This window comes from Aethalodelphis obliquidens, unplaced genomic scaffold (assembly GCF_003676395.1).
Source record: "Aethalodelphis obliquidens isolate GAN/ISIS:26980383/991018 unplaced genomic scaffold, ASM367639v1 scaffold4, whole genome shotgun sequence".
NCBI lineage: Eukaryota > Metazoa > Chordata > Mammalia > Artiodactyla > Delphinidae > Aethalodelphis > Aethalodelphis obliquidens.
The window spans coordinates 58755356-58771822 of record NW_020837948.1 but is presented as its reverse complement, the minus strand read 5'-3'; the positions used below and the strand labels follow the sequence as shown (position 1 = coordinate 58771822).

The 16467-nt window shown below is 36.7% G+C and overlaps 2 protein-coding genes across 6 annotated transcripts in view; one reads left to right on the top strand and one right to left on the bottom strand.

The window, feature by feature from the left end:
- The first annotated feature begins 33 nt into the window (after positions 1 to 33).
- Positions 34 to 7836, top strand: NSA2 (NSA2 ribosome biogenesis factor). The gene is made up of 6 exons (XM_027100835.1): positions 34 to 216; positions 1993 to 2180; positions 2271 to 2421; positions 4208 to 4387; positions 6192 to 6384; positions 7590 to 7836. Exons 1-6 carry the CDS (start codon positions 214 to 216, stop codon positions 7655 to 7657), a joined length of 783 nt encoding a protein of 260 aa, XP_026956636.1. The 5' UTR covers positions 34 to 213; the 3' UTR covers positions 7658 to 7836.
- Positions 7837 to 8773: 937 nt separating this feature from the next.
- FAM169A (family with sequence similarity 169 member A) overlaps positions 8774 to 16467 on the bottom strand; it is a 65054-nt gene continuing 57360 nt past the window's right edge. For all 5 annotated transcript variants that reach the window (XM_027100826.1, XM_027100830.1, XM_027100828.1 and 2 more), the window contains exons 12-13: positions 14226 to 14429; positions 8774 to 12838 (exon numbers count right to left, since the gene is read on the bottom strand). In XM_027100826.1, coding sequence (XP_026956627.1) covers positions 12290 to 12838; positions 14226 to 14429 — 753 coding nt within the window. In that variant the 3' untranslated portion in view covers positions 8774 to 12289. The remainder of the gene's footprint in view (positions 12839 to 14225; positions 14430 to 16467) is intronic.

The following is a 16467-nucleotide window of genomic DNA, read 5'->3' as shown; positions in this document are numbered from 1 at the left end:
AGCCGCCGGCCAGCAACTTCCGTCCTTCTAGCTGGAAGTGGATAACGGAGGCTCGGAACGGCTGTGTAGCGCTTTCTCTGGAGTCGGTCGAGTTACAAGCGTCCCTTTCCTGCCGCGGGCGGCTTGGAGTCGGCTCGTGGGTCTCTAAGACAAGAAAATTGAGAGCTTTTTCGCGCCCCGGCGGCTGCACCCGGTGGCTCGGCGGCCGTCACCATGGTGAGAAGGTCGCCTCAGGAGCTCGCCACTTAGGGCGTCAGAGGTGGCGGGGCCTGGGGGCCCAGGGGCGCTGGGGTTAGCGGTGAGGGGTGGTAGGCGGAAGTGAAGTGCAGTTGAGGGAATGAGAGTGGGGTGCGCTCCGAGGAGTGAATACAACTTCAGTCTCGGCCCATAGAGTGGGGTATTTGCCCGAGCACAGGCTTTTAGAGCCAGACAGGTTTCACTCTGTTAAATTCCTGGCTTCGCCCAAAGTTGTGTGACCATCAGTGCCAGAGCCTAGTGATAACTCTATACCGTAGAATATAGAGGAAACCGAAGGTATGCCCTGCCACCGGCCAAGCACCTAATGAATTGCAGAGACGGCCTTATAGCCCAGATCTGACTGCCAGACCCTTTGTCTTTCTACTACATGTCTAATCTCTGTTTCTCTGCAAAGTGGCATTCCACATACCTTTTTCATGGTTGCTGCCAGGTGTATGTGATAGCAGTTGAAAACACCACATAAGATACCTAGTACCTTGTTGATTGTTACATAGCATTATTCTCCGTGCTGGAGTTGGCTTTACACCGTTGTTTTATTTTTGTAGTCTTAAAGTACAAATAGACTGAGGCCGCGTGTTGAAATAAAACAATATTGGTGTATAAGATAAAACAGGCACTTAAAAAGCAAAAGGGGATCCCATACATTGCTCATGAAACGCAAAATAGTACAGCCACCTTGAAAACAGTTGGGCATATGTCCACACAAAGACTTATATGCAAATGTTTATTCACTAAGAACTGGTAACAGCCCAAATATCCATCAACTGGTAAACAAATAAACAAATGGTGGTATATCCATAAAATGACTACTTGTCAAAAGAAATGAAGTATGGATACGTGCAACAACATAGGAGAATCTCAAAAGCCTTATGCTAAGTGAAAGAAGCTAAATGCAAAAGGCTACATACTGTAGATTCCATTTACATTTCATTCTGGGAAAGGCAAAACTAGGACAATAGATATCAGATTGGAGATGGAAAAAGAGGATTGACTTCAAAGGGGAACTTTCTGGGGTGTTGGAAATATTCTCAATTTTGATTGTGGTGGTTACAGAGCTGTGCTTGTCGAAACTTACAACTCTATATCTGTACCTAAGAAGGGCACACTTCATTGTATGTATGTAAATTATACTTCAATAAAACTGAGTAAAATGTTATTAAATTTTTAAAAAGTATGATGATGATATTGAAAGACCAGATTATCAATGTTCAAAAGAGAGAGATCCTAGAATCAGATCATCCCTTTTGTGGTCCAGTGGATTTTGGACAGTTCTCTTCAATGAACAGTAACTTTCACTGAGTTTATTACAGATGTAAATCCTGATGCCTCATATCATTCAGGATCAAAATTTATTTAACTTACATCATGTGATTAGGCTTAACAGTGCAAGAGTTATTTAATCAAGTGATCAGTGGATGACCTAGGACCTTCTATACTTTATATGCTACTCAAAAGAAAGTATTTTAGGGCTTCCCTGGTGGCGCAGTGGTTGAGAGTCCGCCTGCCGATGCAGGGGACATGGGTTCGTGCCCTGGTCTGGGAAGATCCCACGTGCCAGCGGCTGGGCCGGTAAGCCATGGCCGTTGGGCCTGTGCATCTGGAGCCTGTGCTCCGTAACGGGAGAGGCCACAACAGTGAGAGGCCCGCGTACCGCAAAAAAAAAAAAAAGTATTTGAGAATAATTCTGTCAGTGATTTTTTTAAAATTAAATTAACACTTCTTGCATCGTTATAGCCACAAAATGAATATATCGAGTTACACCGTAAGCGCTATGGATATCGTTTGGATTACCATGAGAAAAAGAGAAAGAAGGAAGGTCGAGAGGCTCATGAACGTTCAAAGAAGGCAAAAAAAATGATTGGTCTGAAAGCTAAGCTCTACCATAAACAGCGCCATGCTGAGAAAATACAAATGAAAAAGACGTAAGTGATCATTTATTTGTTGTACCAAGTTAGTCTTTTGAGTAATAATTATTAAAACCAATAATCCTGAATCTTTTTCATTCTTGGTAGTATTAAGATGCATGAAAAAAGAAACACCAAACAGAAGAATGATGAAAAGACTCCACAAGGAGCAGTACCTGCATATCTATTGGACAGAGAGGGACAGTCTCGAGCTAAAGTACTTTCCAATATGATCAAACAAAAACGAAAAGAAAAAGCGGTAAGCAATAAAAATTGAAGTCTTTATTTTTGTTGCCGCGTTGTTCATGAGAATTATTTAAATACATATTTGAGGTTCTTAGTTGTTTCTTCAGTTAAATGGAAAAATGAAGTCCAACTATTCCCATTATTTAGATGTTGAAGTCTTTGTAAGTTTCATTTTATATAAAATGTTTAAGTAATTAAAAAAATGTGCTTTCTCACCATGAGAACATTCAACAGGATTTAAAATTTTTTTAAGAATGCCATGTGTCTTTAGTTTTAAAAAATTATTTAAAACAGGTTCTTATACTTGACAACTCCTAATGTTGTGCTGTTGTGGAGAAGGATACAACTGCTTCTTGTTTTTGCTGCCCTGCAGTGCCAAAACTGGTTAAAAAGTAGAATAGTGGAAAGCATCCTAAGTGATTTGACTTAGATAAAAATAGAGCAATTAAAAAAAATAAATACTTCTGGGTTGCACTTGGTGTCAAATTAAGTGAAATTCTGCTAAAAGCAGAGAAAAAGACATAGATACTATTTTTAAACACCTGTGGATAGACTGACAGAAATCTAGGTATCAGCAGAATAAGTAGTATCTGCATTTAAAGAACTTAGTCTCCAGATTGGATTTTTAAAATTTTTTAAAAATCTTATTGCTTATGTAAGTATCAAAATTAGAATGGTAGAACTTTAGCACCAAAAGAAATTTCAGAGATTATCTACTTAACCCCTCTTCATTTTACAGATGAAGAGACTGGAATCTAGGAGGTTGTAAATCACTCTTCACAGGCGCTTATCTGTGAAATGGTAGAGTTGCTTCTAGAACCTATGCCCTTAGTGATAGGTCCAGAATTCTTTCTACTGCCTTGCACTGCTTCCATTTTTTCATGGAATCTGCATTCTAGGGAGGTACAAAATATGGGGTGATGATTTCGTCTTACTAGTAAATGTAATCTAAAAATCCATTCAAGGTAGAAATATAAAGATATGTTAAGAGGTGGAGACAGTTTACAATAATCAGGACATGGAAGCAACCTAAGTGTCCATCAACCGATGAATGGATAAAGAAGATGTGGAATACAATGGAATATTACTCAGCCATAAAAAGAAATGAAATTGAGTTATTTGTAGTGAGGTGGATGGGCATAGAGACTGTCATACAGAGTGAAGTAAGTCAGAAAAACAAGTACCGTATGCTAACACATATATATGCAATCTAAAAAAAAAATTGGTTCTGAAGAACCTAGGGGCAGGACAGGAATAAAGATGCAGACGTGGAGAGTGGACTTGAGGACACAGGATGGGGGAGTGGTGGGCTGGGACGAGGTGAGAGAGTGGCACGGACATATATACGCTACCAAATGTATAATGGCTGGCTGGTGGGAAGCAGCTACATAGCACAGGGAGATCAGCTCGGTGCTTTGTGACCACCTAGAGGGGTGGGGTAGGGAGGGAGACACAAGAGGGAGGGGATATGGGGATATGTGTATACGTATGGCTGATTTACTTTGTTATACAGCAGAAGCTAATGCACCATTGTAGAGCAATTATACTCCAATAAAGATGTTAAAAACAAAAGGTGGAGACAGTCTTCCAGTTTTACCCTATTAACTATTTAGTAGTAAACTTAACTAGTTCCAATTAATTTCAGGAGACAGTGCAGATCTCTAGAAAAAAATTGAGCCAAAATGTTGTTGGTTACACAAAAAAGTGAATCTACTACTTTGTACAACTAAAAAATATTTGACTTTTTATTCTCATTGTCTTTTACTAACAATATAAATTTTAACTGTGGCCTGTTTTAGGGAAAATGGGAAGTCCCTCTGCCCAAAGTTCGTGCCCAGGGAGAAACAGAAGTATTAAAAGTTATTCGAACGGGAAAGAGAAAGAAGAAAGCCTGGAAGAGGATGGTTACTAAAGTTTGCTTTGTTGGAGATGGCTTTACTCGAAAACCACCTAAATATGAAAGATTCATTAGGCCAATGGTAAGACCCTGCTAGAGTGCAATGGCTTAAATATCATTTCCTATGTTAAAACTGGATAAAGTACTTGACAGTTTCCTGAAATTCCTAAAACTGATAGAAAAGAACAGGTTGAAAGATGTTTTTAGGCTATTTTTGTTATTTTAAGTTATTGATGGAATTGGTTAGCACTCTTCCACTACTGTCAAGAATCTTCAGCTTCATAGGATATTTGAGATGAAAAAGAATTTTCATTACAGAGATTGTCAGTGAATCTTGACTTTTAAATATGACATATTAGAATCTTCATTTTCCACAGTCATTTTACTCATTGAACAAGTGATCTACTATGTGCCTGACACTCGTCTTTGAGAACAGTTAGAGAATGAGTACAATTGTTTTTTTCAAGAGTTAATTCCAGTTTAGTAAGGGAAGTATCTTAATGCTTTTGAAAATACTTAGTATGCAGTCATTGACAAAAGAGAATATTAAAATGGGACTTTAATTTCTGTTGACAGCAGTGATGGTCAAAACCAATCTCCTCTCCACCTCCCCAAATAAAATTGAAGATATATTTCTGCAGAATGTCTTTAAACAGAATGAATTAATCTGCCCATTGGATACCAGCCTGCTTACAAAAACAAAGAGGGGAAAGTTGGCAGTGTTACTCTAGCTCTCAACCTGAATAATTTTCAATGAATTAAAATGTTGTCAAACAGCCTGCTTCTATAAAAAAAAAAAGTTCTATTGGAACACAGCCGTGCCTGTTCATTTACATATTGTCTATGGCTATTTTTTTCTACAGAGTTTGAGCACAGTATTTGTAACAGAGACCATGTGGCCTGCAAAGCCTAAAATAAGAGCTTCAGTATATGGTTATTTACAGAAAGTGTTCACCCATCCCTGGATTCCATCATGGACTCCCCTTATTTTGATTGTATATTCATAATCTTCTAAATACATTTTGGTAATCTTAACAAGTTCTACAGGGAGAGAATATACTAGTCAAGGTGTTCTAGGCTTTCTGTAGTTTGGCAGATACGTTTTATTGTGAATTAATCATATGGCATTCTGAATGTTATGTAAGCTTGACTAATGAGTCTGTTACTAAGAATTTGATTTACTGTCATTTGCCCCCTTCCCCCCATACAGGGAAAAATCAAATTTGAGAGATTGCAAAATGTTGTGGCTTCTAAAGTGCCTTCACCCCAGAAGACCGTATCTAGGTGACTGGGTGAATCTGGTCTCTGTAACAGAGATCTCTCTGGGCTCTCTCCAGTTTTTGACCAGTATTAACCATCAACGTAAAGAAAGCTGACAATCTTTCATCATGGAAGGTGGCTGAAGTATACAGACTTGGAATCAAGATACTTAAGTTTGATTCCACCCTCACACTATTTAGCCTGGGAACAAGTTATTTAACCTGCTGATCCTTGTTTTTATCGTTTAAAAAAAAAATAGGGAGAGTTGTAAGGCTATCATGTTTAAATGGTGCTGTTTGTGAGCTCTAGCATAGTGCCTGGCATGTAGCAAGTCCTCAGGAAGTATAGGTAACTGGACAGGAGAAAATCTGAATATGATGCTAGGTAGCTGTTCCATGGTGAAAACTTTTCAGAAGTATGTGTTTGGGTTTTTCCCCCACATACTTTTCCTGTTAACTATGAGGTTTTTAGTCTGTAATTAATTCTAAGTATTTTCTTCGATGCCTTAAGATTAGACACTCAATCCTTTTGGGGCAGGGTGGGGAGATGATTGGAAAAGATAAGCAAAAAGGATCAATATTCATCATTAACATTTTCGACTCAAAACATTGTGTTTGACTTACTAGGGATTACGTTTTAAGAAGGCCCACGTAACACATCCTGAACTGAAAGCCACCTTCTGCCTGCCAATACTTGGTGTGAAGAAGAATCCCTCATCCCCACTATATACAGCTTTGGGTGTTATTACCAAAGGTACTGTTATTGAGGTGAACGTGAGCGAGTTGGGCCTAGTGACACAAGGAGGCAAGGTCATTTGGGGTAAGTACAATTTTGAATATGGGGCTGCTAATGTTATAATCCTAAGATAGAAGTTTTTAAGTTGACATAAAGTATAGAGCAAATTTTAATGCAGTTAAACTTGATGTGAATCAGATTTAAATCTTTAGGAAGAACACTGTAGAGAGTTATGAATGCAGTTCTTCTTTAGTTTACTGGTTTCAGTTACGTAAGGTTTACTACATTGCTAGATATTTTTTTGATACTTTTTATTTAAAAAGATATGAGAAAAGCAGATGGGAAATTGTAACTGAAAAATATTGGAAGAAAATAAATTGCCCACAAATGGGGGAAGGGAGGCAGACAGCGAACACTGTGGCCACACTATTTCAGTAATAATTAAAGCCTGAAATATGTCATGCAACAATTTTAAATTTTTTCTTCATTTTCTTAGTTTTCTGCTTTCAGTACCCAGATATTTCTAAACTTTAATGTTCTTTGAAACATTAACGTTCTTTTAAACTGTATAGCTTCTTGATTGAATCTTCAGTATGAGTCATTGGCACATACTTCATGTTAGTTGACCTCGGTTGTTTGTTTTAAATAAATTTATTTTGGGGCTGCATTGGGTCTTTGTTGCTGCGGGCGGGCTTTCTCTATTTGTGGTTAGCCGGGGCTACTCACTGCGGTGGCTTCTCCTGTTGCGGAGGACGGGCTCCAGGCGCGCGGGCTTCGGTAGTTGGGGCACGTGGGATCAGCAGTTGTGGCGCACAGGCTTAGTTGCTCTGCGGCATGTGGGATCTTCCTGGACCAGGGCTCGAACCCGTGTCCCCTGCATTGGTAGCCGAATCTCAACCACTGCGCCACCAGGTAAGTCCCTTGACCTTGGTTTTAAAATAGGTTAAATTGATTTGAAACTTAGTTAATACTTGATGCTTTTTCCAGCAAGAATCGTGTGGAAAAGGAGCATTGCTCAGGTCAATCCATAAAGGCTTGTTAATATAACATAGTAACAGAATGAAGCTAGCCACCATTTATAAAAACAATATTTATATAAAAATTGTATGGAGAACTCAAGCTTGGTCTTGAGTGATTTCATTTTATAAAATCTCATTTATATACTATGGTCGTCCATTTTTTCTTTCTTAAAAGTGGTAATTGTAAATAATTTGGGCAAAGATTATATGTATTCTTTAAAGGTAATTTTTATTAGCTAACATCCCTCCTTTTTGTTTTGTTTTCCTTAGGAAAATATGCCCAGGTTACCAACAATCCTGAAAATGACGGATGCATAAATGCAGTCTTACTGGTTTGACAGCAGATACATACAAATAACTCCTTATAATTATTGAAGACTACACACCAATCAGGAAACCATTACTCTGATATTTCTGAATACTGCCCATCAGCCTTACATGTCTGCAGTCATCAAGAAAACTATTTATTCTATTGTTTAAAAAAAAAAAAAAGATTAAAATGGCCTAGTTTTACAAATTGGTCTTTTGCATCTGTTTAGCGTTTAGATGTTCATCAAATTGCATGATTAAAAAATCAATTATAGAAATATCCTACTTCATCAGTATCTGTATTAATAAGTGGTACTAAGCAGTGTAGATCTGTCATTATTGGAAAAGCCAGTGCAGTCGAAAACACATTTTATCAAAGGTTTGTGCACGCTTAGCTGTGAAGAATAAGCCAAGAAACTTTTTGTCACATCTAAGACCTTCCCTGAGGTCTCCTCCTCCTCACTGTAGATTATTAATCCTAAGAAATGTAGCATTAATACAGCATTTTAATGAAAACATAAAGTATATGAGAAGGCATACTACACTATAAAGTTCAAAAGAACTTAGATAAAACTTTTTACTTCTAATTATTCCTATAGTAAGTCAGGGAATTCGTATTTTAAACATTTTCCCCCTCTCATTCATCATATATAATGCCATATACTTGGAACTGTATTTTCTACTCAAGATAGATACATGAAAAACATACCAACCAAAATGTTTATACTTTTAGCATTTCCTGTATTCTAAACTTAGGGTAGTGTATTTATATTTTTAAAGTGGTTAAAATTTAAGTAATTCCAGGTAAAATAGTTTTAAAAAGAAAAAGGCTGCACTGATGTCCTTAAAGAGAAATTTATTTGCAGTTACTTAGATAATATTAAAAAGGTCATGTTTTAGTCAAAAGCACATTTGTGATTTGAGTTATGTTTGTGACTTTGAGCTTTAGGGTGTCTATAATATTAATTTATAATCACATTAATTGTTTTCAATTCTGTTTATTTTTTTTTTAAGTCTGTCTTGAAAGTACAACCAATGTGATTGTGCCTTAAACGAAATCAGTGTCTAAACAAATTCAATATCTAAACACATCTTCACCAATGAACTTAGGGGAAAGGGAAGGAATTTCAAAACACAGACCAGGAAACAATCACAAAATATAGGTTTAATTACTACTGTTAAAAATAAAAAAAAATTAGAAAAAAAGAATCTACCAAGAAAACAAACGTAAGTACTTGAGTAAGTCTTGCTATTCTGAATAATGTAACATCTTTTCTAAATTGTATAAACACAGTAGAAGTTTTAGAACACACAGACACTAAGGAAAAGAAAGGCTAGTTCCTTGGGAATTACTATCCAGTATGATACAATTACTTCAGGATAACAGAAGCAGAACCTTCCTTACAATTAGATTTTAACAAATGATTTTGCCGCTAATAGAAATGGGGAATGTGTGAATGACAAATTTTGGAGGGTGAAAGAAAAAAAATCTACTGAAGGTAAGCACTGGATACAGAACTGAGGTTTGCTTATTTTTCACAACCAAAAATAAGCAAGTTAAACTATCTGTACAAATAAAGCTTGATACTAAGTATGCAAACAGAAGCATAAACATTTGTAACTAATCACACCCATGAAAGACTGGGTTAACACTTCAAACACGGTATTGCAACTAGTGGACATACAAGGCAGAAATTTCTAAAATACTGTTACACAGATGAGTAATGTTAGTATAAATTCTTTATTTACATTAAAATCTGTTTCAGTTTGCTGGTGTGACCAAACTTTAGAAGGTATAATCCCTAAGGGTAAATCAGAATGTAAGAGCAGATATTTAGATACCAGGTAAAGGCTCAATTCGAGGCAATCATAAACCTTCAAGATATTTTTCTAAAGTCACTGAAACCATTTTAGGTGGTGTTCTGGTGGTCAGCTAAAAGTGAACCGTTAATCACTAGTAGTTTTTATCCTTGCCATGATAATTTTCTGCACTGAATGGAAACACCATGAATAGAGACACATTTTAAGTAGTAGAAGATTGACATTCTGTCATGCTATTTGATTTTATAAAAAATCATAATAGACCCTCTCACTGTTAAAAGTTGTAGAGGAACTTTATAATAAATTCTTAAATATATTTCTGTGATGTCTAGCAATTGAATAAACTTGAAAGTAGAACAAAAATTTTGCTAATAACTGCTTTATATTACACAAGGAAATATATATGTATTTACACAAACTGAACTGAACTCCCTTCTCCACAAATAAGACTTCTAAACAGAAAAAAGTTCACAAAGGACTATAGAATGTGACTGGACACTTAACAACTAGACTACCTGGTTGAAATCAGATTTCAGTCCTCTGTCATTCTCAGAGTTTTTCTAATGCCTTTTGCAAAAAGTACAAGTAATGTGATTAAGTTTTATTTAGATTCCTTATTGAGGATAAATTGTTATAAATTCTACACTCACTCACTGAGCATAGAACTCATTGTTACTGAACATGAAAGTTAGGTTGTTTTCATGTGACCTAACTTTCCTCTACCAACTATAAACTCCAAAATAACATTTTCTGTCAGAGATAATATGGACAAAAATTGTGTGCTGAACAGAAAGTTTTGAAACTGCTTAAAATGCACCTACTGTTTAAACCAAACAAGTTTAACAAGTTTAAATTTATACTGCGAGTCCTTAGTGGTCATATAAATAAACGTTTCTTTTTTGTAAACCTCAGCAACTATATTCACACATCGAGTTGTCATCGAGTTAAACTACACCTTTTTAAAGAAAGTATTTTAAAGAGAACAATGAAGAATCCAAGTAAAAAAGTAGGTGTTAGGTTTTTAAATCTATTTTAAGAAATTAAAAATGGAAAGGTTAAGAATTTACTAAATCCTTATTTCCCTAATTGTGGTATTAACAAAAATTTCTCACAAAATGTATAAAACAGCATAAACATTCAACAGCTAACACAAATATTAGTCATACTTATTCTTTCACTTGATTAGCATTTGTTGGGAAAACAAATGGCCAAAGTGCTTAATTTTTATTTAGAATGGAATAATCTGGCCTACCTGACCAATAATTAAAGAAAATAGTAGAGGATACAAGTATTCAAAGTTTTACACGAATAAGAAGGGTTTGCTATTTTGTCTGCTAAAGATTTTTACCTCAACTTTAAATCTTCCTAAAATGCCAACATCCCAAAATAAAATTTAGTATCATCTGACTATAGACTGAATAAACCTTCAACATCAATCCTTAGCACCTCAAATAATGACACAAAGTCATAACACATTTTTTTTTCATGTAAGGACCAAGCAGTTTTAAAAACAATCTAAATGGCCTCAAAGCATTCTCAAACTTACATGAAAATTTGAGTACACATAATACTTCCAAAGAGTAGGACTGTTTTAAGATTCTCTTTGGATTCTAAGGATAACCATTTTGTTCATTTTTAAATAAATTATTATACAAAAATAAACAATTGAGGATGTTCTTTGTTTTTAGTTTACCCAGGCAAAGGCAACCACAATGTACACACAGGCTAGATTGTAACCTGTCCGCACAGAACAAATCAAGAGCGAGCAAGCCAAAAGGGACAAACGAAGCCTCCAATCTGATTTAAGCTCTTGTAACTATGGCTCCTAGAGCAGCTTATTCCTGCCATCTAGGTCTAAGATTGTGGGGCGCAGTTCCAAACCTACCAAAAGTGGAAGCCAAGGGCATAAGCTGGCAGGCAGGCAAAAAGATCTTTTGACAGGAATCACTCCATGAGTTAGGGAAGTGGATGAAAGTGAGGGGAATATAATGAAGATTCTAGAATAAAGGCAGTGGCAGGATTAAGGAGAAGCCTTAGGAAGGGTTCTCACACTTCTAAAGTATACATGTTAACTGGGTGAGGACAAAAGTACAGTCCCCAGATTCAAATGAAATTTTAAATAATTATACGAGTGCCTACAGGCCAGAGTTAAATCCCTAGCAGTACTGTTAATATCAGATGTTATCAAGAGTGAACTGGAAACAGATTTTGTTTGTGCCTTTCCACAGACATTGAAGTCAAAGGAAGAAATTGCACCTACAACTAAGAACTAAGAGGCCAAAATATCACCTTCATAAACCTTTGACCATAAATTTCCAAATTTGTGCTCTCATTTAGTTGAAGTTGCATTTATCCTAATTTACTGACATTTTTGTTTAAGCATGCCTACATTTTAAAAAATGGTGATTAGTTTTGAAATTTAAATCTTCTAGAACCTTCACCAAGATTACTATTAAAACCCTTAGTATAAAAGATTTCTGTGATCCTTACAATTGATGGAAGCCCTACTACTTTCACATTTTTTAACTTGTATTTTGTGAAATATTAATGGTCAGATATCCCCAATTGCTAAAGAAAATATAGTATGATCTGGTTTCCCAAAATCGAAACATGGTTAATAAAAATAAAAAAAATTGTATTTACACAAAATAGCCTGAAAAATTAAAAAGAACGGTGAATCCTAGGTCCTACAGGGGAGGGAAAAGCGGCATCATAAATAAGTTCAAATTGAAAATCTGGAGTTTTTATCCTGTGCCCCATGCTATTTATTAACTGCCATATTTTAAAAACAACAATTACGTTACAAAGAAGAGGATTTATCATCCACATTTCTTCCTCATTCAGGTCAGCTTGGCTTTCTTCTTCGCAGGTCCTTTGTGCCCTTTGGCCTTTCTTCTTAAATTCCGCCTGTCGACCACAGGCACTTCCACTTCTATCTCCTCTGAGCTGCTATCCACAGTCTTCTCTGTTGATTGTGCCAACTGATCCAGTTGCTCAGAAGATGCTTCAGACTGCTCCTCTGACTGGTTCTTCTGTCCTGCATTCTGTGAAAATGGCACATCTTCAAGTTCAACCTCTATTAAAGAGCTCTGAGGAAGAGCTGGAGATGTTTCCTGGGGCTCAGCTACCCCCTCCTCACCCTGGTCTTCCAATGAGGCAGTAGTGTTGGGTGATACATTTTCAGGAATCGATTCTTCAGAAAATTCAGTTATCACGGAGTTTGGAAAACCACTGTCGGACCGTTCTTCATTTGGGATAGTAGCTACATTGTCTGAACTCCCAAAATGTGCTTTCTTTCTTGAAACTAGAGGCAGCCTCTCTTCAGTGTGCCCCTTGTCATCAGATGGGCCTTCATCTAGCAACATTTCTGAGTCAGTTACATGTGAAGTCTAAAAACAAAAAACCCGGTGAACAACTTTTGCAATACAGTTCTTACATAAATTATTCTCAGACACTAATATGCAATGACCCTGAACCACATTTTAAAGAATTCAGTACTCACTACTTTTGTTAATCGTGTGCACATGTTCTGAATACAGCTCAATTTCTTCGAAACTGTCTTACATGATAATTTGGATTCATTAAGTTCTTGCTTTAAAGATGCAATAAAAGTAATGATTTTACCCCAAAAAGTACTTAGGGCACAAACTTTATGTCAAGATTCTTCAAAACCATGAATCAACTCAGTTTTTAGTTTCCTGGTGTTACTGGAGCCAGAACCGAGAATCCTGGGACTTGACACTGTGCTACCCCACTGAGTTTGACTATTAGGTGAAAGGTGAGGGCAGCGAAAATTTTATTCATGTAATTATGTGAGACACTAATAAAACAATGCGATACAAGAGTTTTTTACCCTTAAATTGGAATATTCAAAAGTAGAAATTAAATTTCCTTTTTGATGTGGCACCTATATATACAATGGAATATTACTCAGCCATAAAAAAAGAATGAAATCTTGCCACTTGCAACAACATGGATGAACTTAGAGGGGATTATGCTTAGTGAAATAAGTCAGACAGAGAAAGATAAAAACCATATGATCTCATTTATATGTGGAATCTAAAAAACAAAACAAAATGAAAACAGACTCAGATAAAAAGAACAAATGGGTGGTTGCCAGAACGGAGGGTGTGAGGGGACCGAAAGAGGTAGGGGATTAAGAGGCACAAACTTCCAGTTACAAAATAAACCACGGGGATGTAATATATAGCATAAGGAATATGCTCAACAATATTGTAATAACTTTATATAGGGAACAGATGGTTACTGGACTTACAGTGGTGATCATTTCATAATGTATGCAAAAATCAAATCACTATGTACTACACATGAAACTAATATTGTACATCAACTATATTTCAATAAAAATAAATAATTAAATTTCTTTCAAAATATTCCATCAAGTTTTCCCCACTAATCTAATCTGTCTCCCTAATTAAAACAAATTAAAATGACAGTACTGGTCACAGGCTATGTAAGTAATAGGTATTCAAATATTTGGTAAATAATGCTTTACCCATTTTTCTAAGCATTTCCTAAATCTACAAAGTGAAACTCATTTTGTTACCGTAAGTCAGACGAATGAAGTTACAAAGATTTGAATTTTAAAAAACATTACTGATTGCATCTTCTTAAAACACCCAATGTAGTAAAATTGATTTTTCCTGAAGGACTGTACATGTTTAAGTAGAGGAAGATATATATCCCACATTGCCCTAGCCAAGTCAGCAACACTGGACACTATAACTATAAAAAATTAGGATATCTCTCCATTACCTTATCCTGTGCAACAGCCTCAGGAGATTTTGAAGATTCTACCACCAGTGGAACAAGATTCGTAGAGTCTTCACTGGAATTAAAAGACTGCAATTTTAATTCTTCACCTAACACTTCGCTAGTGGAGTCCTCCTCTTCTGTTATAAGTGAAGTCTTAAGAGTATCATCCATTATCTCACCATTCATAGGCTCTGATTCAGATTCCTACACCATCGAGGGCAAAAAAAGTCAGGACAAAATTACAGATTAACTTACTTGTCATACAAGGTGGGTCCATTCTCAGTCGCCCTGTCACGCACCAGGACTCAAGATACATTCTACCACGTTACAGGACACAGGTTAAGGAACAGCAGAGTCAGTAAGAGAAAAGAATCCATAAGTACCCCAATTTCCCTCTGTTCTCATGGAGAAAAGACAGGACCAGGATGCTCTATGGACCCAGTGTGGGTGTGAGATTCAGTGAAGAGACCCTGCCTCCTTCTTTCTCTTCCTCCATATAGGGCAGTGACAGGAAGAACCTTTTCAGTAAAAAGCCACCAGAGAATGTCTAGATTTGGTGCCAGCTCTTTACAGAACATCAGCTGCTCGGCGCTCGGAATCCTTGGGGCCCCTGGGAAGTCACAGTTTAGCATGCAGGGGGAGGAAGCAGTAGCAGTCTTGTGGGAAGCTGAGTTTGGGTACAGCTTCTTGCTGGGAGGAGAGAGCCCTCAGTCTTAGTGAGCTCATTCTCCCGTCAACAAAGGGTCATCTTTGAACAATGCTGCTCCTTAAATCACATTAAAATATGGAAAAGCGATTTGATAACACTAAGTCTCCAATTTCTGAAACTCCTCCTCCAAGGTTTATCAATTTACAAGATTTTCATTAACATCTAATATTTCTAATTAATCCTAATGACATTCTAATAATTAGAAATCATTTTATTTAATTATCATTTAAAAAATTAGAACACTGGGCTTCCCTGGTGGCACAGTGGTGAAGAATCCGCCTGCCAATGCAAAGGACACGGGTTCGAGCCCTGGTCCGGGAGGATCCCACATGCTGTTGAGCGGCTAGGCCCGTGTGCCACAACTCTAAGCCTGCACTCTAGAGCCCGCAAGCCACAACTACTGAGCCCGCATGCTTAGAGCCCATGCTCCGCAGCAAGAGAAGCCGTTGTAATGAGAAGCCCATGCACCGCAACGAAGAGTAGCCCCCGCTCACCACAACTAGAGAAAGTCCACTAACAGCAACAAAGACCCAATGCAGCCAAAAATAAAATAAATTTAAATTAATTAAAAATAAAATAAAAATTAGAACACTGATGCACTCAAATTTTAAGAAACAGACTTGGCTGGATTATATAGAACCCCTGAAATCATATAATAAATGCTTTCCTAAGGGATACTGAAATCACAGACTTAGAAAAATTAATCTGGCCAGAGAGTATAAAGAATAAACTGCACACAGAAGGTAATTATAATAAAACTCACAAAAGGACCAACTACGGTAAGAGAATGTTAAAAGGAAGGAAATGAGAAAGATATAGCAAAAGTTTTTATAAAAAAAAAAAACAGAATTTTGGTGAGTAGCTACAAGGGAGAAGCAACAGAAGAGAAAAACTCAGTCCTTCAAGTTCTAGGTTTGGGAACAGAATGAAAAATAAGAAATAGGAAAAAAGGCTCAATAGAGAAGTGATAGGAAAGAACAGAGATGTTAAAATTTAAGATGATAAAAGACATCTGTCTAAACAGAAATATTCAGAAGGCAAGTAATACTGAAGTCTGGATCAATATTGAAAGTCTGGAGTTACTGGTCATCCCCACAGAGATGACCATTCAGCCATTAGACTAGATGCATTTTCAAAAGAGAAGAAAGTCAAGAACTGAGTCTTCTAGAATGTCCACAAATACAGGGGAAAAAACAGGAAGCAGAAGAGTCAAAAAGCAAATAAATAAAACCAAAACAAAACTTCAGAGAGGAAAACCAAGAAACCAGAACACAACAGTGTTAAAGCCAGGGTACTAGAGAATCCGGAGGAAGAGAGAGTAGTCAACCTAGGTAAGGAAACCCACCAGAATTGAGTGAAAGTGTCACTGGTGACTTACAAGAGTAGGTACTCACATGTATTGTTGGACAAAAGAAACAGGTTACATGAAGGATGTACAGTATAATCTTAAATTGAAAAAAAAAAAACCACCACAAAAATATATATTCCCGTAGACATCTAGAAGCATATAAATCCCTTTTTTAAAATATGTTT

What these genes read in the sequence shown, in the direction of transcription:
- NSA2 (XM_027100835.1), top strand. An exon ending in AAAATACAAATGAAAAAGAC is followed by an intron (nt 2,181 to 2,270) that starts GTAAGTGATCAT and finishes CATTCTTGGTAG; the next exon opens with TATTAAGATGCATGAAAAAA. An exon ending in AAAAACGAAAAGAAAAAGCG is followed by an intron (nt 2,422 to 4,207) that starts GTAAGCAATAAA and finishes GGCCTGTTTTAG; the next exon opens with GGAAAATGGGAAGTCCCTCT.